Source organism: Saimiri boliviensis, chromosome 1 (genome assembly GCF_048565385.1).
Source record: "Saimiri boliviensis isolate mSaiBol1 chromosome 1, mSaiBol1.pri, whole genome shotgun sequence".
Classification (NCBI taxonomy): domain Eukaryota; kingdom Metazoa; phylum Chordata; class Mammalia; order Primates; family Cebidae; genus Saimiri; species Saimiri boliviensis.
In genome coordinates this window covers 270,051,071-270,072,976 of record NC_133449.1, presented here as the reverse complement: position 1 = coordinate 270,072,976, position 21,906 = coordinate 270,051,071, and the positions used below count along the sequence as shown (strand labels likewise).

Genomic DNA, 21,906 nt, shown 5'->3' with positions numbered 1-21,906 from the left:
TCACCAAGTCCTGTCGACTCCAGCTCCTTTTGACATCCTGCAGCTCAACCTGCCTCTCTTCACTCCCATAATTTCAGGTTAGGGCCAGCCTCTTTCATATCCCCCCTGGGCTGTCATAGTGCTCCCCTGCCTGGTTCATCATCCCCACTCCTGTCCCATTCATCCACTGTCCCAACTGCTACCAGAGGGACCTTCTAAACAGCACATCTCATTACTCACATACATACACATGGTGCACAACGTACACGTGTGTGTGCACACACACATGCTTCCACTGGCGCCGAAACCCATTGGGTGGGTCCAGTTTACCTTCATGGTTGGTACCAAACACATTGGCATGTCATTCAATGCCTTTTATTTATTTTTTAGGTGGAGTCTCACTCTGTTGCCCAGGCTGGAGTACAGTGGCATGATCTCAGCTCACTACAACCCCCACCTCCTGGCTTCAAGCGATTCTCCTGCCTCAGCCTCCCGAGTAGCTGGGACTACAGGCACCTGCCACCATGCCCAGCTGATTTTTATATTTTTAGTCCCCCACCACCATGCCCAGCTAATTTTTGTATTTTTAGTAGAGATGGGGTTTCACCATGTTGGCCAGGCTGATCTCGAACTCCTGACCTTGTGATCCACCCACCTCAGCCTCCCAAAGTGTTGGGATTACAGGTGTAAGCCACTGTGCCCGGCCTCAAGGCCCTTTATTATCTGATCCCGGCTTAACTGTCTACTTCCATCTCTCACTGCTTTCCTTTTTCCCTTTACCAGTGTATGATATAATAAAAAATACAGATGGAGAATTATATAAGGTGAGGTACAGAGGGTTCCCAGCACAGGTGCTTCTGTCCCTGTAGAGCTGGCAGTGAGGGGGGCCCCTCACCCTCCTAGCACGTGGATGTATTCACCAACCTGGAAGCTCTCCGAACCCCATACTCTAGGGATTTGTATGAAGGCTTCATCCTGAAGACATGAGCATTTGTTAACTCAAAATCCAGCATTTCTTCCCTGACTCTGAAAGATGGGGGCGTGGGGCTGAAAGTTGCAAGCTTCTCATGGTCTGTCCCTTCTGGTGACTCACCCCCCACCCCCCACGTCTGAAAGCTATCCCTGATGTCCAGTTTCTTACTGCTTTCTTCCTCCCTGATTTGGAGTGAACACACTGCAAGCTTTTTCAAAGACCATGCTTACTGTCACCTAAGCCTTTCTGAGTACTGCTGTCACTACCCGGTTCTCCTCCCCTCTCCTGTATCACTTAGCCTCTACCTTTTATGGCGGACACCGTCAAGACACCATCCTCTAGGAGGCCTCCATGACACTCCCACCACCTGCTCTGTCATTAGCCATCTCCTCTTCCGTCTCCTGCAGTACCCTCTGCTGGTCTTTACTGATGCCCGAGCTCCACGTGTTCCAGTTACCATTTGGCTTGTCGTGTCCCCAGTAGACTTTAAGAGCAGCACCTTTGATTTTTTTCTTTAACCTTTCATACTAAGTTTTTTTTGTATGCTGCTGCCAGTGTATATAAAACTACCCATGTAAAATAGAAACTCATGAAAATTCAGAGAGGTAGATGTTAAGGACTGACAGACGTGGAAGTTTGTATATTACGGCACAAGTGTTGCAGGGATAAGCTTTTGTACAGGCTTCAAACGGAGCGCTCTTGAATATTCACTGGATCATAAGAAGTGATTTGGGAAGCCTTTGAAAGATTCATTTTAACTACAAAAAGGAACAGACTTTTTGGGGTCTGAAGGAATTTGTACTTGAAGATACTCCAGTCAGCTGAGGGTCATGTTGAGCATTCTGCAGACAATTGTTTCAAGTCTGCAGCTGCCTGGGAAACGTTTACGCAGTTGAGCCCGGCCTCCAGCCGGAGCTGGTGAACCACGTTCTTCATAGCGGCGACGCTGGAGGAGCCAGGCGTGGTGTACTGGAGGGCCAGGCCGATTCATGGGTCGGTGGGTCCTGAGTTTTAAAAATGTTTAATATATTCGGGAGGTGCAGGTGCAGATTTCTTCAATGTATACGTTATGTAGTGGTGAAGTTCCAGCTTTAACGTACCCATCACCTGAATGGTGAACATTGTACACCATAGGTTATTTTTCATCTCTCAGCCCGCTTCCCCTCTGCAGTCTCCATTGTCTGTGATTCCACTCTGTGGATTCATGGGCACCCAGTGTTTACCTCCCACTTCTGAGTGAGAACATGGACTGTGTGACTTTCTGTCCCTGAGTTATTTCACTGAGAGAAATGCCTTCGGTTCCATGCATGTTGCTGCAAAAGACATGATTTCATTCTGTTTTATGGCTGAGGAGTATTCTGTGGTATCTAACACATTTTCTTTCTTTCTTTCTTCTTTTTTTTTTTTTTTTTTTTTTTTTTTTTTGAGACAGTCTCGCACTGTCGCCCAGTCTGTGGTGCAGTGGCACAATCTCAGCTCGCTTCAATCTCCGCTTCCTGGGCTCACGCAATTCTCCTGCCTCAGCCTCCCAAGTAGCTGGGACTACTGGCATCTGCCATCACGCCCAGCTAATTTTTTTTGTATTTTTAGTAGAGATGGGGTTTCACTTTGTTGGCCAGGATGGTCTTGATCTCCTGACCTCATGATCTGCCCACCTCAGCCTCCCAAAGTGCTGGGATTACAGGTGTGAGCCACCACACCCAGTAACACATTTTCTTTCTTGTTTCAGATGAAATCTCACTCTGTCACCCAGGCTGGAGTGCAGTGGTGTGATCTTGGCTCACTACAACCTCCACCTCCCAGGTTCAAGTGATACTCCTGCCTCAGTCTCCCAAGTAGCTGGAATTACAGGCACATGCCACCACGCCCAGCTAATTTTTTGTATTTTTAGTAGAGATGGTATTTCACCATGTTGCCTGGTCTGGCCTCAAACTCCTAACCTCAAGTGATTCACCCACTTCAACCTCCCAAAGTGCCGGATTACAGGCATGAGCCACTGTACCTAGCCTGATGCGTAGCACATTTTCTTTATCCAGCCAGCCGTTGACAGACACTTAGGTTGATTCCGTATCTTTGCTATTGTGAATAGTGCAAGATGGGGCCTTCTTTGTCTTCATTTCCAGTCTTAGCTCAGTGCCTTACATCTGTAGGCTCTCTGTAGCTATTAATCAAGGCCCCGAGAGTTCTGGCCCTGGGGGATGGGACCCGGAGTTTCTGTCTCAGACCTGCCATCCCCAGCACTGCGGTCTTCAGGCTGCCATGGCCTTTCTCTGGGCTTCTGTTTTCTCACCTATAAACCGAACATTTTGCTCTGATGACTAAGGGACTTCCAGCTCTGACATTATGATCTCATGTGTCTTACTGATCATTCCAAAGAAGAAGGGGTAAGCAAATGGTTTCAGAAAAGGTTTGCAGCGAGAGCCAGAGCACTGGCTACAGCTAGATTCTGGTTGGATTGTGTCTTCTCACATTTGGGGCAAAGATGCTGTTGTAAAGTTTTATTTTTGGTTCTAGCAGTAATGAGGTCATTTAAATACTGTGAGACAGCTCCCTTTAATGCACCGCTCCTGTTCTGGTAAACAAATCCCTTTGTTGGCTTTAGTGAAGGGATGATTGTGTGAACTCACACAGTAATTGGCAGTTTACAGGAAAGGGTAACACTCCAACAACATTAGTGCAGTAGTCCGTAGCATCCAGTTTTTCAGGGTTTGGCTTCTTCTCAATAGGCTGACAAAGTCTTGTTGCCCTTTAAGCTAATGTAAAAGAAAACAAACGGCCAAACCATCTGTCTAGACAAGGTCGGTTGCAGAACTCCGTCTCTCCGGTTGGACCAGGATTCACACACTGAACACTGGCAAGCAAATCTCCCATCTGTGTGAGCTTCTTAACCTCAGTCACAGTGACTGTCATTGAACTGCAGGATTAGTGGATAAACATTCTATATCTGTTCATTCAGTGCTATTTATGGACTATCATTATTATGTGGTAGACACCATTCTCATTGCTAGAGAACTGGTTGGTAAACAAGACAGATGAGGTTCCTATCTCACAGCATTGCTAGCATACTGCAACAGTAAATCAACAAATAAACGAATCACAGCATCAGATGGTGACTAGTAAATGAAATAAAACAGGATGAAGTGAAAGCTGGCCGGGCAGTGTCATGGGCAGGGGCCTGGTCAGTGTTGGGTGTCAGAGCAGGAAGATCTCAGTACAGAGGCAATGTCTAAGCTGAGGACTGGGTGTCAGAAAAGGGCAGCCTACACAGTCTGGGGCAGAGTGTTCTCAGGGAAGAACCAGCAAAAGCAGCTGCCCTCAGGCAGGAGTGATAGAGTGTTCCAGGAAAAAAGACAGTAGGCACCAGGAGACCATTCAGGAGGTGTGGGCAGGGCTGCTGACAGAGGTTCGCGCCTGCCACCTTGGAGTTTGAACCTTATTGTCGGTCCAGTGGGAAGCTGTTGGAGGGCTTATGCTGAACACAACACAGCCTGTGGTTTTTTTTCTTGTTTTGTTTTTTTTTTGTTTGTTTGTTTGTTTGTTTGTTTGTTTTGAGACGGGGTTTCGCTCTTGTTACCCAGGCTGGAGTGCAATGGCGCGATCTCGGCTCACCGCAACCTCCGCCTCCTGGGTTCAGGCAATTCTCCTGCCTCAGCCTCCTGAGTAGCTGGGATTACAGGCACGTGCCGCCATGCCCAGCTAATTTTTTGTATTTTTAGTAGAGACGGGGTTTCACCATGTTGACCAGGATGGTCTCGATCTCTTGACCTCGTGATCCACCCGCCTCGGCCTCCCAAAGTGCTGGGATTACAGGCTTGAGCCACCGCGCCCGGCCTTTGTTTTGTTTTTTAGATGGAGTCTTGCTCGGTCACCCAGGCTAGAATGCAGGGGCACCATCTCAGCTCACTGCAACCTCCACCTCCCAGGTTCAAGTGATTCTCCTGCCTCAGCCTCCTGAGTCACTGGGATTGTAGGCGCCCACCACCACACCTGGCTAATATTTGTATTTTTTTTTTCTTGAGGCAGAGTCTCACTCTGTAGCCTAGGCTGGAGTACAGTGACACCATCTCGGCTCACTACAACCTCCAGCATCCCAGGTTCAAGCAGTTCTTCTGCCTCAACCTCCTGAGTAGCTGGCACTATAGGCATGAACCACCATGCCTGGCTACTTTTTGTATTTTTAGTAGAGATAGGGTTTCACCATGTTGGGCAGGCTCAAACTCCTGACCTTGTGATCCACCGCCTCGGCCTCCCAAAGTGCTTGGAATACAGGCACGAGCCACTGCGCCTGGCAATTTTTGTATTTTTTTTAGTAGAGATGGGGTTTCACCATCTTGACCAGGCTGGTCTCGAACTCCTGACTTCCTGATCCACCCACCTCAGCCTCCCAAAGTGCTAGGATTACAGGTGTGAGCCACCACACCTGTCCTGCAGCCTATGTTTTTGAAATGTTCTCGTCGGATGTTTGATGGGGAATAATGGATTGTAGGCGGTGAACAATTAAAAGGGAGACCAAACTGGAGGCTACTGTGGTCACTCAAGCTAAAGATGCTGGTCACTTTGACAAGGGAGAGGTAAGGGAGGGGGCAGATGAGCTGCAGTTGGTGGATGTGAGATCTATTTTGGAAGTAGACTCTATAGATCGTGCCCATGGTTCAGATGTGGGAGATGAAGCAGAAGGAATCAAAGATATCTCAAAGGCTTTTGGCTTGTGGATCATTTTTAGCATGAGTAGAGGATAATGCTGTTTTCATTGAGATGGGAAAACCAGAAGTAAGAGAAGGAAAAAGTCCAGTTTTGATTGTACTAAGGTGTATATCAGATACCCAAGTGAAATTGTTAAGGAGGCAGTTGGAAATATCCTTAATACCGTTACATTTAAGTTAGCCTGTTGGCTTTTGGCCAGTACCAGTTTTAGCCTAATAAGTGTCAGACACTGATTTTATTTTTTACTGAATGTTGCTGTAGGCAGATACATATAAAACTGACAATTCTGGGCCAGGCACAGTGGCTTATGCCTGTAATCCCAGCACTTTGGGAGGCCAAGGCAGGTGAATCACTTGAGGTCAGGAGTGCAAGACCAGCCTGACCAACATGGTGAAATTCCCCTCTCTACTAAAAATACAAAATTAACCAAGCATGGTGGTGCACGCCTGTAGTCCCAGTTACTTGGGAGGCTGACGCAGGAGAATCACTTGAACCTGGGGGGCGGAGGTTACAGTGAGCCAAGATCATGCCATTGTACTCCAGCCTGGGCAACAAGAGTGAAACTCCATTTCAAAAAAAAGAAAAAAAAAAAAACAAAGCCTGATAATTGTATGGTTAAAACTGCTAATGAACTGGGCATGGTGGTTCATGCCTGTAATCCCAGCACTTTGGGAGGCCAAGGCAGGTGGATCACCAGTGGTTAGGAGTTCGAGACCAGCCTGGTCAATGTGGTGAAACCCTGTTTCTATTACTAATACAAAAATTAGCCAAGTGGATGTGGTGGTGCATGGATGTAATCCCAGCTGCTCAGGAGGCTGAGGCAGCAGAATCAGCCGAACCCAGAAGGCAGAGGTTGTAGTGAGTTGAGATTGCACCACTGCACTCCAGCCTGGGTGACAGACCAAGACCCTGTCTTAAAAAACAAACCAAAAAAAACCCTCAACTGCTAACATCTATTTCTTGCTGCTTTTATCTTCCTTTTTAGTCGTCTAAACCTCGCTCATTAGATCAGAAATTCCAAGGCAAGGCAACTTGCATTGATTTCTTTGGACACTTCCTTCCTATTTCCTACTTTCAATTTTGAAAAAAAAAAAAAATATGTTACAGAATCTGTTTCTTGACTAGTGAAGTTGGGAACCCTATTACAGATTGGTGATTTTTGCCCTCTGAAGCCGATTTTATTAGTTACGTGTTTTGCATGACTTTTTTTTTTTTTTTTTTTTTTTTTTGAGGCGGAGTTTCGCTCTTATTACCCAGGCTGGAGTGCAATGGCGCGATCTCGGCTCACCGCAACCTCCGCCTCCTGGGCTCAGGCAATTCTCCTGCATCAGCCTCCTAAGTAGCTGGGATTACAGGCACGCGCCACCACGCCCAGCTAGTTTTTTGTATTTTTAGTAGAGACAGGGTTTCACCGTGTTGACCAGGATGGTCTCGATCTCTCGACCTCGTGATCCACCCGCCTCGGCCTCCCAAAGTGCTGGGATTACAGGCGTGAGCCACCGCGCCCGGCCATGACTTTGTTTTTAATGAGTTTTGTGGTTTGGGGCTGGGGCAGGCAAGTGGAGTGGATATGTGGGTGCTCTTGATAGAAAGTGTCTTGAGCTCTTCTAAGTGTGTATATGCTTCGAGCTGACATTCTGTTCCCATGAACATAGTTTTGCATGTTTCTTGTCACAAGTCCTACTTCTAAAAGCATTTAAAAATTAGAAAGGAATGTACCTAGTAGCGTCACGTCCTCTGTTAACCATACATACATGTTTCGTTTAACAAAGAGGAGGGGAAAAGAGGAAAAGAATGATGGTGTATACTAGTAAGGAGGATGGATAGGGTTTTTGGGGGGTTTTTTGTTTGTTTTTGTGAGACAGAGTCTCACACTGTCGCCCAAGCTGGAGTCCAATGGCGTGATCTTCTACAACCTCCGCCTCCCAGGTTCAAGTGATTCTCCTGCCTCAGTCTCCCAAGTAGCTGCGATTACAGGTGTCCACCACCATGCCTGGCTAATTTTTTTTTTTATTTTTAGTAGAGACAGAGTTTCACTATGTTGGCCAGGCTGGTCTCGAACTCCTGACCTCGTGGTCTGCCCGCCTTGGCCTCCGAAAGTGCTGGGACTATAGGCATGAGCCACTGTGCCTGGCAAATAGGTTTTTACTAATTTGGGCTAAAATCCAAATGGATTGTCTTATTTCTGGGCTCCATAATGGTCCCTGATGCTCTTGGGAAAGAAGTCCACGGCTTTTCTGTCCCAGGGCAGGAAGAAACACTCTCTCATCTTCTAGACTCCAGCAGCTAAAGCATATCTTCCATGGAAAAAAACCAGCCACCATCCTACTCTCCAGCATGCTGTGAGACATCCACAAGGCTGTTCCCTGTGCCGGCCTGGGGGGCCCAGCAGGCCAGGACCGTATCCGGTCGGCATACCCTCATTCTGTTCTTTTCAGTGGAATCCGCCGGGCCACAGGGCCTCATGCACTGTAAGTGTTGAATGTTGCCATCTTGGCGGTTGCACTGATCCTCCCGGATGACTTTTTGGAAGTAGTAGAGCAATAAGAAACTTCGAAGGCCAGGGAGGATGTTTCTGAATGGGGAAGGGAAAGGTGTTCCAGAGGTCAGAGGCAGCAAACCAAAAACTGGAGTCCAAAATGAGGTGACTGGATGAAATAGAGATCGTTGACAAGTTCATGAACTACTGTGGTAAGCCAGTGACTTCTGAAGTTACATTTGGCCAGACAGGCTTCATTTGACTGTGGTCAGTGGATGGAGGAGACAGTTGGCACCAGTATCTGTTCCTGGGATAGCAGAGCCCCACTGAACAGTGTGGTACCCGAAAGAGTGTGGGATCCACCAGGTCTGTATCTGCTAATAATTTCCCCAGACATTCCTGTTGCTGCACATCAGTGACTGTGCAACATCTGGCTTTTTTTTTTTTTTTTAACTGCTACATAAAGTTTCATTTCGGTTTCTGACTGTGTATTTCAGATTTTCTAAATGCCTCACATTCTTTCTCCTTTGCAAGCAGCTTCAGCAGGCAGGTTGCCTATTTCTAGGGAGATGGTGGCTTTTTCCGTGTTGGACCTTAATGGTTCCATGGGACTTTTCATGATGGATGTTAAAAGCAGATGGCTTTTGTTTCATATGTTGAGGAATGTCTTGTGACCCAGGCCCATATAACTAGAGCTATGAAGAGCTACAGGGGTGAGTCTGAAGTGAGACCTCAAAGTAAATCACTTTGGAAGGTTTTGCTTTCATTTCTCTGAATTGCTAAGGACTTGGGAGAAGTCAACAGTTTTGCAGTGAGCATATGTGTGTGTCCTTGGAGCGAAATAAGGAGACAAGTGGAGGATAAATCAAGGTAGAAAGGCTATCAGAAATCAGATGGCTTAGAGACATTGATTAGTCGGGTTTTTTTGTGTTTTGTTTGTTTGTTTTTTGTGGGGAATGAAGTCTCTGTCTCCCAGGATGGAGTGCAGTGGTTGGATCTCAGCTCACTGTAGCCTCCGCCTCTCAAGTTCAAGCGATTATCCTGCCTTAGCCTCCCAAGTAGCAGGGATTAGGGGCATGCACCACCATGCCTGGCTAATCTTGTATTTTTAGCACAGATGGGGTTTCATCATGTTGGACAGGCTGGTGATGACCTCTGGTGATCTGCCCACCTCGGTCTCCCAAAGTGCTGGGATTACAGGCATGAGCCACCATGCCCAGCCTAGTTTTTTTAAAGAAGATTTTTTTATAGAGGTTGAAGCATTTTAAAAATGCATTTAGGGAATGTGTAGACCAGTGTCTATGGCAGTGGGTATAAGATTCATCAATTTTCTGTTTGGGTTTCTCTACCAAACATCTCATCTATATGTTTTAAGAAAGTTTGAGATTCAATTCAATATGGTGGTTTTGGTTTTGGTTTTTTTTTGTTGTTGTTGTTGTTGTTTTGGTGGTGGAGTCTCGCTCTGTCACCCAGGCTGGAGTACAGGTGGCTATTGAAATTTAATGAGAATTCAATTCAATTCAAAGTTCAGTTCCTCAGGAGGCCAAGGCAGGAGAATCACTTGAACCCAGGAGGCAGAGGTTGCAGTGAACTGAGATCTCACCACTGCACTCCAGCCTGCTGACAGGTGAGACTCTGTCTCAAAAAAAAAAAAAAAAAAAAAAAAAAAATTCAGTTCCCCAGTTGCCACTAGCCACATTGCAAGCACTCAGTAGCCACATGTGGCTGATGGCTCCATATTGGCTGGCTCAAATAGAGAACATTTCCGTGATCACACAGAAAGTTCTGTTGGACAGCACTGCCAGCCAGAGACTTAGATCCAGTCCACTGGATTCTTTTCTCCTGTGTTAATCTGTGATACCTGTTGACAAGTGATGGATATTTGGCCAGACGTGACAGCTCCGTTCTCCTGTGTCAGTGTCGTGTGTCTGTCAGCGTCCTTCACGGTGTGCTCACTTTTTCTTCCAAGGAGGAAGTTGGCCGAATATGGAAGATGGAGCTGCTCAAAGAATCGGATGGGCTGGGAATTCAGGTTAGTGGAGGCCGAGGATCAAAGCGCTCACCTCACGCTATCGTTGTCACTCAAGTGAAGGAAGGAGGTGCCGCTCACAGGTGACTAGATAACTCCCCCCCATCTCTCCACCTCCTCTCCCTCCCTCCCCCCTCCCCACTGGTGCAGGTGCCCTTCCACTTGTTCAAAGCCCTGGTAATTACAGTTCATAAGGATTATGCTGGCACACAGAAGGAAACCGGGCAAGAGTGGTTCTAACTGAACACACCTCTGAGCACAGGAAGTGGCTAATTGCAGAGGATATTGTAGGATCTTCTAAAACAAGAAGGAGAGATTGACTCTCTTTGTAGTCCAGTTTAGTTTCAAGTGAATGTTATATGTCCTAACTTGCTGAGACGATATGAGGCTACTTACTGAGAATATGCTGCTGAGTAGACCACCACATTCCTAAGATCTTAACTCCCATAAGACTTGACTAATGACCAGGAAAGTGATTGGTTTTCAGTGTGATCACAGTTCATGCTTTGGGGCTTCGCCTGTCAGGTCTATCAGGATTTCAGGCACACTTAGATACATGGATCTCTGTCACACAGACATGGAAAGGAAATTTTGTAAATATGAATTTTTCTCCTTGTAATCTGAAAACAATTCATACCTCAAAATTTCTTTTGTAGGCCAGGTATGGTAGCTCACGCCTGTAATCCCAACATTCTGGGAGGCCCAAGCAGGAGAACTGCTTGAGCCCAGAAGTTTAAGACCAGCTTGGCCGGGTGCAGTGGTGCATGCCTATACTCCCAGCACTTCGGGGTGAGATGGGTGGATCACCCGAGGTCAGGAGTTCAAGACCAGCCTGGCCAACATGGTAAAACCCCACCTCTACTAAAAATACAAAAATTAGCCTGGTGTGGTGGCACACACCCATAATCCCAGCAGACTGAGGCAAGAGTATCACTTGAACCTGGGAGGCAGAGGTTGCAATGAGCTGAGATCACACCATTGCACTCCAGCCTGGGTCACAGAGCAAGACTCCATCTCAAAAATAAAACATGGTGAGACCTGGCCTTTACAAACAAACAAAATAGCAGCCGGGCACGCCTGCGATCCCAGCACTTTGGGAGGCCGAGGCAGATCACCTGAGGTCAGGAGTTTCAGACCAGCCTGGCCAATGTGAAACCCTGCCTCTACTAAAAATACAAAGAAATTAGCCAGGTATAGTGACACACACCTGTAATCCTAGCTCCTTGGGAGGCTGAGGCACAAGAATTGCTTGAACTCGGGTGGCGGAGGTTGTAGTTAGCTGAGATCACACCACTGCCCTCCAGCCTGGGCAACAAAGTGAGACTTCAATTTAAAAAAAAAAAAAAAAAGGAGCTTATCATGGTGGCACACTCCTGTAGTCCTAGCTACTCAGTAGGCTGGGGTAGGAAGATCACTTGAGCCTGGGAGATCAAAGCTGCAATGAGCCATCACTGTGCCAGTGTACTCCAGCCTGAGTGACAGAGCAAGAGACTCGGTCTCAAAACAACAAACAAAAACTTATTTTTTAATCTGAGCAATTATCTGAAGTAGGAAGAGTAACAGTGTTTAGCTAGAGCATGTGCAGAACAGTTTGTTTTGAGTAAGAAGGATGTGGCTATCCCAAGATGTCAGGCAGGCTCTTGACTGCTAGCTAATTGCTTCCATGCAGCATAGGGTGTTTACTATTTGCAAGGCCTGGTGGGGCGTGTATGTATGTTGTATGCCCACACATATATAGTAGGCGTATAAAGGGAGAGTTTTGTTGATGAGCGAGGTGATCATCTTGTATCTAGTCTGGAACTTGGTGTTCAGCTCAGGTACCCTGATTCTAAGAGGGTTGTGGCAAATCAGACTGGTACTGGTCTGCCCAAGCTTGAGAAGGGGACGCAAGGATATCACTTGAGGTACAGTTAAAGGAGCTGGCGGTAGTTAGTCTGAAGAGTGGAAAACAGGGCACAAACCAGCACAGTCTTTTCTGCTCATCAGTTCTCTTATTACAGAATAGGATGCTAATCACTAGAGTAGAGATAAGATGAACTGCAGTTGTTAGTTGTCTGGGTGGTAGTAACTGCTGAAGAATTAAGACCTTAAGTGGTTTTTACGCCAAACAGCATTGTTAAACTTCCAAAATGGCATGTGCGTTAAGGAGCTCCTGTCAGATAGACACGTAGCCATTAATCCTTGGTCTTAAGTTCTAGTCTGTGTTTAGCAAGGAAATTCCTGTGCCCAGAGTTAAACTTACATGGAACTGATCTTGTCTGTTTTCTGAGCCATTTCTGGTGGGTCTCATCATTTTCTTTTCATTCTTAGCCTGGAGTTGTGTGTGTGTCTCTTTGAGCCTCCGAGGTGTATGATTCACAAGCGAGCATTTTAGTTAATAACAGGTGATGAGAGATATGAAAGAGGGAAATAGGAAAAGGGATGAGGATTTTTTTTTTTTTTTTTTCGAAACGGAGTGCCACTCTGTCACCAGTCTGGTGGGCAGTGGTGTGATCTTGGCTCACCACACCTCCGCCTCCTGAGTTCAAGCAATTCTCCTGTCTCTGCCTCCTGAGTAGCTGGGACTACAGGCACATGCCACCATGCCCAGCTCATTTTTGTATTTTTAGTAGAGACGGGGTTTCACTATGTTGGCCAGGCTGGTCTCGAACTCCTGACCTTGTGATCTGCCTGTCTTGGCCTCCCAAGGATAGGAATGGTCTTGGTGGTGTTCTGGATAAGTAAGCCCAGGACACTGGTCTGAACCATTGCATTCTTGATTCCTGAATCCCTCTCCTCCCATAGGAAGCAGCTCCTGAGTGGCCCACCCACACAACTCCTGAGAATCCAGTTCGTTTCTTCTGTGGTTTTCCCATTCCCCTTCTCCCACCATTCCAAGCAGCTAGCGGGGCCCTCAGCATTTCTCTGTTTCACCAATTTTTGAAGGACAGAAATAGAGTCTAGCAGAAGTCTCTGGTGCCACCTGTCTTCTGCTAAAGTCTAAATTCATAGAAAAGACAGTGGCGCATGCCCTAGAGGAAAGACACAGAAAGTGAGAGAAAAGCTGTTGAAGGCAGGAAAGCGGAGGTAAGGATGGAAGGAGAGAAGTCAGTTGATTGATGGAAGGAAAGCAAGGAGAGAGCCTGCAGATTGGAGAGAAACGGAGTTTCTGGGCGTGTCGGGGACATGCGTGTGTTTCATGGCAGCACCGTGGGTGCTGATGTGAGCCTTTAAAACAGGGGTGTCCAGTCTTTTGACTTCCCTGGGCCACACTGGAAGAAGAATTGCCTTGGGCTACACATAAACTACACTTAACACTAACAATAGCTGATAAGCTTAAAAAAAAATCTCATGTTTTAAGAAAGTTTACACATTTTTGTTGGGCCACATTCAAAGCCATCCTGGGCTGCATGCAGGCCGTGGGTTGGCCAAGCTTATCTAGAGGGTACGGTCGGATCCGAAGCTTGAGGTGTCTCTGCCTCACCAGCTTTCCTATCCCACGTCCAGCCTTCTCTGGCTCCTTTGGGATCCTGGGAGATCAGACCCCTGGAGGCTCTGGTGGAGTCCACAGTACTGTGGACTCACCATGATCAAAGGGGCCTGCCCAGTGCTCCAGCACGGTCACCATGCAGAGCCCTGACCCACCCTAGGGGAGGCAGTCCCCGTGACAGCTGAGTCTCCTGCCAGCGGGAAGAAAGCTCAGTCAGCCATAATGTAATTAAGGAAGGAAACAAAATGTTTGTCCACCGTGTTTGTCACCCTGGTCTGATACCTGCAGCAATAGCATTTCAGGCACTTTATTTGTTCTTTTCCTTTCTTTCTTTCTTTCTTTTTTTTTTTTAATTCATACTTCTGCATATGAAGTTTGGCTGTAGAGACTCAGGGATGAAAAAGGAGCTGAAGCCAGGCCTGGTGGCACACATTTGTAGTCCCAGCTTGTAGTACTCAGCTATGAGTACTACTACAAGTACTTGTAGTACTCAGCTATGAGACTGAGACAGGAGGATCACTTGAACCCAGGAGTTCCAGGTTGCAGTGAGCCGGGATCACGCCACTCCGCTGCAGCCTGGATGACAGAGAAGGACTCTGTCTCAAAAACAAACAAAAAAGAAAATATATATTTAAAAAGAAAGAAAGAAAAAGAACAAGGTGCTGAGGAGAGTGAGAGACTTGATTCTCCAGGACCTGTAGCTCCGTTGGGAGACACAGACACATGTAGTAAACCACAGGTGCCCCAGAGGACATCTGGTCAGGGTCGTGCCACCTGGGAAGAGAGGAGGGCAGTGCATTAGGAAGGAAATGTGGGTGGGCTGAGGAAACCTCTGCTCTTTCTGAGCTTAGCTCAGTGACTCAATATCAGGGCAGGTAGGATTAAGAAAAGAATGACTCGGCTCTCCTAAAGCCTTGGGGTCCTGGTTCCTCTATCACCATCTCTACCTCGATGGGAGCTTCAGTGACATTGACGCCAGGTAGGGCAGTGACCTCACTTTGCATATTAATGAGCCACTGCCTGAAATCATGGAGGCTTTCACTCCTCTGATGGGAATCTGGACACCAAGAATAAAGCAATCCCACTCAAACTGCCTCTGGCCATCACAGTGTCCTCCTTAGCCCAGTCTTGACTGCCCCTTCTCACAACCCTCAGTAGCTCCAGAAAATGACCCTTCTCAGGACAGAATGTCTTGACAAGGGATTTTTTTTCCCATCTCCGTTTCCTCAGGGATGGCAGGCTGTCCTTAGGAGATGAGCTGCTGGTAATCAATGGTCATTTACTGGTTGGGCTCTCCCACGAGGAAGCGGTGGCCATTCTTCGCTCCGCCACAGGAATGGTGCAGCTGGTGGTAGCCAGCAAGGTAGGTCATGTTTGTTTTTTGGTACTCATAACTGTGGCAGTGGTGAGTTGGGGTTGAGCCCCGCCTCCCTCCCATCTCTCTCTCTCTTTCTCTCTGGCGTGCGCACACTCTCGCGCTCTCTCTCTCTCTCTCTCTCTCTCACACACACACACACACACTTGTTTACCTTGGGCCATTGAAACAGCCATGCTTCTTCTACAGGGCAATGCTATGCAGAGACCCTTAGCTAAAGTGCGGTTAGTTACTTGGCTTTCCTTAAGAGTTTTCGTAGGTATTTGTTAGGGCACATGCAACCCCTGGGCTGTGGATGGGTACTGTTAGAAACTGGGCTGCGCAGCAGGAGGTGAGTGGCAGGTGAGTGAGCATTACCTCCTGAGCTCCCCCTCCCTTTAGATCAGCAGCGGCACTGGATTCTCATAGGAGCACGAGCCCTATCGTGAACTGCACACGTGACGGATCTAGATTGCACACTCTTTGTGGGAATCTAATGTGTGATGATCTGAGGTAGGACAGTTTCATCCCAGGACCATTCTCCTCGCCCGCCTCATCCTTGGAAAAATTGTCTTCCATGAAACTGGTTTTTGGTATCACTGGTTGGGGACCACTGTGATAGAGGATGGAAAGGAAAGAATATAACGAAAGAAAAAGTAAGAATGGTAGATGGAAGGAAGGACAATGTGGAGAGAACAGCAGCTCTTCCAGAAGGAGCTGCAGAGGAGACGTGGAAGCCTGGACAGCTGAGAGAGCCTCAGAGGTGCCAAGGGCAGGCGTGGCTTCTGCTCTCACTTGTGGCCTCTGAGTGTTGGAGCTGGAGGAAGCATTGTGAGTCCTGTTTGCCCCGACAATTTACAAATGAGACAGTGGGGGAGAGCTTCCATGACTCCTACTGTCTCACAGAGGCCATGATGCCATCAGCTGCACCAGGACCTGGGCCCTAACGCCCAGCCCAGTGTCTGTCCCCGTCACCCTGCTGCCTCTTCTCATGGGTCCTCCACACGTCCTGAGGCCCCAGGCAGGCCAGAGCTGCTTTCACTCCCACCCTACAGTGCCTTCATCTAGTACCCGATCCTGGGTGCCAGCCTCTGCTTAAAGCACTGGCTAAAGTCTGCAGGACTCACAGCCATGGTGAAAAAGAGGAGGCGTTGGCCTCTTGTGTGTCTGAGCTGTGGGCTAATGTACCGTCGATGAGACTAGGGCAGAGTCTGTGAGGCCGAGGAGCTGGTGAAGTGGAGCCATGAGGCTTTGTTCCAATTCCAGCCAGGAAGGATGCGACAAGGCCACACCCACTTAGCCCTTTGCTGCGTGACGCTCTCGCTAATATGGATAATCCTTTTTCCATGATCCTGGCGTGATAGGCTTCTCTGTATTTTCCCCCTTGAATTGCAAGATTGATTGCTGATTTTTGGAATACTGAACAAATAGATTAGAAGAACATTTTGAGCTATCCAAAAAAAAATCTGCTTTCCTTTCCTTATACCTTTTACCCCAAATCCTTGACCTAGACTCTCAGACTTCCAAAGAGAATCTATCTACAGAGCTCTGGTGAAGGCTTGGCAGGAAGAGTGGGCGTCTGAGTCCCTGGAGGTAGGCGTGGGACCACCATCCATTCAGAGGTCCCTTCCTCCCCTCCTAGAGATACCAGAGGACACCCTGGGGCCTTCTCTTGAGTCCATTGTGCTCCCTGCATGTCTTCACCCAGAGTGTCTGCCTGTGGGCTGTCCGTAGCCCCTCGCCAGGGATGGGGCAGCAGACAAACCCCAGATTCACTTTGTCAGCTGGTGAATTCCACAAGGAGGGAAATGCTACAAGAGAAGGAGAAACCAGTTCCTCATTTTGACAGATATAGCGGGAGCTTGAAAGCATCTTTGGGACACGGACAGACACACACACACACAGACACACACACACACACAGACACACACACACACACACACACGCGCGCGCACACACAGAAAGCTTGTTTGATTTGCACAGCCGACCTCCTCAATGTCGTGTGCTGAAGAACATGGATTTGTGCACAGGCATTCTACCAGTACTGCTAAACCGTCATTTCTTGTGCTCACTTCCTTCTCCTGTTAGCTTTTGTTCGTTTTTGAGACAAAGTCTCGCCCCTGTCACCCAGGCTGGAGTGCAGTGACGCAATCTCAGCTCAATGCAACCACCGCCTCCCAGGTTCAAGCGATTCTCGTGCCTCAGCCTCCTGAGTAGCTGGGATTACAGGTGCCCGCCACCACACATGGCTGATTTTTTGTATTTTTAGTAGAGACAGGGTATCACCATGTTGGCCAGGCTGGTCTCAAGCTCCTAACCTCAGGTGATCCACCTGCCTCACCCTCCCAAAGTGCTGGGATTACAGGCATGAGCCACCACTGTATCCAGCCTCTCCTGCTAGTTTTAGAAACGGGGAGGGGGATAGCTTTTCTTTGTCAAGCCATTATCCACACACACAAAACATAAGATTAAAAAAAAAAAAAAAAAAAAGCCACTCATGGGTAAAGCAAATAATGAAGGGCTTTGAAAACTAGTTCCTCAATGGTGCCTGCTCTCCGTGAGACCCATCGACTCATCAACTTAAAGGAAGAAAGGACACTGCATGTACCAGGTGCCCACAGGGTGCCAGGTGCAGGTGCTTTTAGTTCTTTTTTTTTTTTTTTTTTTTTTTTTGAGACAAAGTTTTGCTCTTGTTGCAATAGCACAATCTCGGCTCACCACAACCTCCACCTCCTGAGTTCAAGTGATTCTCCTGCCTCAGCCTCCTGATTAGCTGGGATTACAGGTATGTGCCACCACACACCCGGCTAATTTTGTATTTTTAGCAGAGACGGGGTTTCTCCATGTTGTTCAGGCTGGTCTCGAACTCCCAATCTCAGGTGATCCGGCCCCCTCAGCCTCCCAAAGTGCTGGGATTACAGGCATGAGCCACTGCAGCTGGCCGTTTAGTTTTTATTCAGTGAAAGATACTAAGTTCCGAGTGGCTGGACTGGGCATGGTGGCTCGTGCCTGTAATCCCAGCACTTGGGGAGGCCAAGGGAGGAGGATTGCTTGAGGCCAGGAGATCAAAACCAGCCTGGGCAAAATAGTGAGACCTCTTCTCTACACAAAGATTAAAAATTTAGCTAGGTATGGTAGCACACACCTGTAGTCCCAGCTACTTGGGAGGCTGAAGCAAGAAGATTGCTTGAGCTTAGGAGGTCACAGCTGCCTGGGTGACAGAGCAAGACCCCATCTCAAAAAAACAAAAACACACAAACATCCAGGTGGTGAATTACCTTGCCCTGAGGTCACACCGCAGTAAAAACCAGAATCGGGTTTTAGCCTGGGCACCAGACTTCACAGTTCATGCTGCTTCTCATCCACCAAGCAGCCTTTATGCAAATAAAGTATAAAGGATGCTAGAGCCAATGGTATTAGAAAAAGATAATGTGTTCCTACCAGAGGCTTTGACTTTTAGGAACACTTGCTTGGGTCCTTGTAGGGCGGAGTAGCATTCCAGAGCCAAAGAATGGGGGTCCGTCCAAGTTTGCAAGCCATTGGCCCTTGGGCATCTGTCCCGAGCTGTGCTCCTAAAGCTGACCCAGGCCTCAGAGGAGTGATGCCTTTCACTTCTTCAGATAAGCTTCGTTTTCACGATTAGGCAACAAACTGCTACAGCAGCTGCCTGCTGCTCCTAAACTTCACCTACACCATCCAAGGTCCTCATCCACGTAGGAGGAGAAAGATAGCAGCCTTCAGGTACCTCTTTACATCTGTTTCTCTTCTTTATCCAACAAGAGCAAGTAATTCACAAGCTTTCTTGCATCTTCACACTTGAAGAGGGAGGGGAGAGCTTTTGACTTGCTGATTGTAAAGAACAACTAAAATGTAAACTATTGTTGTTACGGATAATAGTCACTTTGTTGCAAAACTTTAAGGCATTGTTTTGGAAATATAGCAGTTACTTGATTGTGGAGAGGATGTCTCATGTTTCCACACAAGTATATTGTTGCTTACAGTATGAGCTAAGGAAGTTTTTATTGAATGAATAAACTCAAAAATATACAAGTTAGTTTTCATATTCCTGGAAGCAATATGTAACAGTACAGATCTCTTGCTTGCTTTTTTGTTTTTTTCACTGTTTTTATTAACAAGTAATACTTACATGTTATATCAAATGCAGACGACCCCCCAAAAATGCAGAGATGCTGCTGCTGCTGCTGAAATTCTCCTAATACCACCAATAGTACTTACTGTGCATTAACTGGCATGTCCTTCCAGCTGGGAACGTCTGTATGTGTTTGCAACATGTACATACACGTTTTCTTTAAAATGGAGGCAAATGCAAGGAAACAGCATATTTTCTGGAGGCAGTCCCACCTGGACTTAAACAGCACAGCCCTTTAAAAGCTGCATGGCCCGACCAAGTTGTTACCTCTCCTTATTCTCAGTTTTCTTCTCTGTACAGTGAGAATCAGCAACTACCTCCTGAGGGTGATGTTAGAAGGATTAAATGAAATCTCAAGAGGCCGGGCGCGGTGGCTCACGCCTGTAATCCCAGCACTTTGGGAGGCCAAGATGAGAGGACTGCTTGAGGCCAGTAGTTAAAGACCAACCTGGTAGGCATAGCAAGACCCACCCCCTGTCTCTATAAAATAATAATAAATAAATAAATAGAGTCTGATTCCATTTATTTTTGTTGACCTTTAAAAGTTGTTCAAGGCTGGGCGCAGTGGCTCATGCCTGTAATCCCAGCAGTTTCGGAGGCCGAGGTGAGAGGATCACCTGAGGACAGGAGTTTGAGACCAGCCTGGCCAACATGGTGAAACCCCATTTCTACTAAAAATATAAAAATGAGTAGGGTGTGATGGTGAGTGCCTGTAATCCCAGATACCCAGGAGGCTGAGGCAGGAGAATTTCTTGAACCCAAGAGGCAGAGGCTTCAGTGAACTGAGATCCCGCCACTGCACTCCAGCCTGGGTGACAGAGCGAGACTGTATCTCAAAAAAGAGTTGTTCAAGGACTGCCTTCATTAAAAAGACTATCTGGCATTTTGATTTGACAATCTAATCTCTTTTTTTTTTTTTTTTTTCTTTTCTTTTCTTTTTCTCTCTCTTTTTTTTTTGAGATGGAGTTTCACTCTTGTTGCCCAGGCTGGAGTGCAGTGATATAGTCTCAGCTCACTGCAATCTCTGCCTCCCAGGTTCAAGGGATTCTTGTGCCTCAGTCCCCCAAGTAGCTGGGATTACAAGCACCTGCCACCACGCCCAGCTAATTTCTGTATTTTCGGTAGAGACAGAGTTTCGCCATGTTGATCAGGCTGGTCTTAAACTCCTGACCTCAGGTGATCCACACACTTCGGCCTCTCAAAGTGCTGGGATTACAGACATGAGCCACTGTGCTGAGCCAATTGAATCTCTTTCTAATGCGTGTATGCTGGGGAGATGAGCACAGGAGCAGGGAGGAGGAGATGATGGATTTGAGAGCTCTGTGCTAGGGCCGGGGACATAGCAGTGAATAGATAATGGTGTTAGGTGGGAGCAGTTCTCAGACATGCAGGGGAGATGGACACATGGAGTTAGACACACTGCAAGCAGTAGTTAAAGACTTCAGAGAAGAAAGGAGGTGCACGTGGATTGGCTCCCGAGATGACTGAGGTGGGCTTTCAGAAGGAGAGGTGTTCAAGCCTTCCCTGCGTGGGCCTCAGTCATGAAAGGAAGGGTGGTCCCAGCAGAGGGAGCTGCCAGCTGAAAAGGCAGTGGGCAAGGAAGAGTCCGAAGGGTTTGGAAAGCAGCATGGCATCAGAGTGGGTTGGTGGGGAGCATGGATGGGGACGAGTTTGGAGAGTGGGGCAGAAGCTGCTCTAGAATATGCTGACCTGCCGACGAGGGCTTTAGACAGCATCCTGAAAGCAGCCCAGGGGAGGCCAGCAAAGGATCCTGGCTCAGGGGATCTAAAGGCTGGCCATGGTGGCTCATGCCTGTAATCCCAGCACTTTGGGAGGCCAAGGCAGGTGGATCACTTAAGGTAAGAAGTTTGAGACTAGCCTGCCCAACACGGTAAAACCCCATCTCTACTGAAAATACAAAAATTAGCCGGGTGTGGTGGCTCATGCCCGTAGGGCGAGCTACTTGGGAGGCTGAGGCAGGAGAATCACTTGAACCCGGGAGGCACAGGTTGCAGTGAGCCAAGATCACACTACTGCACTCCAGCCTGGGCAATGGAGCAAGACTCTGTCTCAAAGAAAAAGAACGAACGAAAGAAAGAAACAGCTAAGAATCCACCTTCTTTGGCGGCAGCGGTGTTGGGGGGGCGGGGTGGAATGGGTTTGGGTTTAAATTGGGTCCACACCCCTGACATTTGTGGTAATCTTGCAGGCACAGAACATTTACTCCACAGAGTCTTTGGGTTGGGAGCACGTAGCTTGCCTGTGCCAGGTTGCCCTCAAGAACTGCTTGGTCCTGAGGAGTAATTCATGGGTGGGCCTTTCATTGTGTCCCCATAGGAGAGCTCCGCGGAGGACCTCCTCAGGTTAACATCTAAGAGCTTGCCGGATCTGACCAGCTCTGTGGAAGACGTGTCCTCTTGGACCGATAACGAAGACCAGGAGGCAGACGGGGAAGAGGACGAAGGAACCGGCTCTTCAGTCCAGAGAGCAGTAAGTGGCTCTGTGCTCCCGGCTTTCTGTTGCAATTCTATTTTCCTGGAGTCCTGGGTACCAGGATTATGGGATCAATGCTTGAGATAGTATGCTAGAGACCAGGACGATGGGAAAAGATGCCAGGGCATTCTCTCTGTTTTTCTCAGAATCTTTGAGAAAACTCTGTGAGGGTGATATTTTTCATTTAAGGAAAAAACCGAAATGGTAAGATGAGAAAGCCACCAGGGGGCTGGGCACTGTGGCTCACGTCTGTAATCCCAGAATTTTGGGAGGCCA

At 47.7% G+C, this 21,906-nt stretch overlaps 1 protein-coding gene across 11 annotated transcripts in view; it reads left to right on the top strand.

Annotated features, from left to right (window-relative positions):
* The window catches only part of PDZD2 (PDZ domain containing 2), a 472,221-nt gene that overhangs the window by 351,948 nt on the left and 98,367 nt on the right, over positions 1-21,906 (top strand). For 7 of the 11 annotated variants that reach the window (XM_074386827.1, XM_074386818.1, XM_039479513.2 and 4 more), the window contains 3 exons: positions 10,105-10,247; positions 14,864-14,996; positions 21,475-21,627. In XM_074386827.1, the coding sequence (XP_074242928.1) occupies positions 10,105-10,247; positions 14,864-14,996; positions 21,475-21,627 (429 nt within the window). The remainder of the gene's footprint in view (positions 1-10,104; positions 10,248-14,863; positions 14,997-21,474; positions 21,628-21,906) is intronic. The other 4 variants (XM_074386838.1, XM_074386830.1, XM_074386839.1 and 1 more) reach the window with 4 other exon arrangements.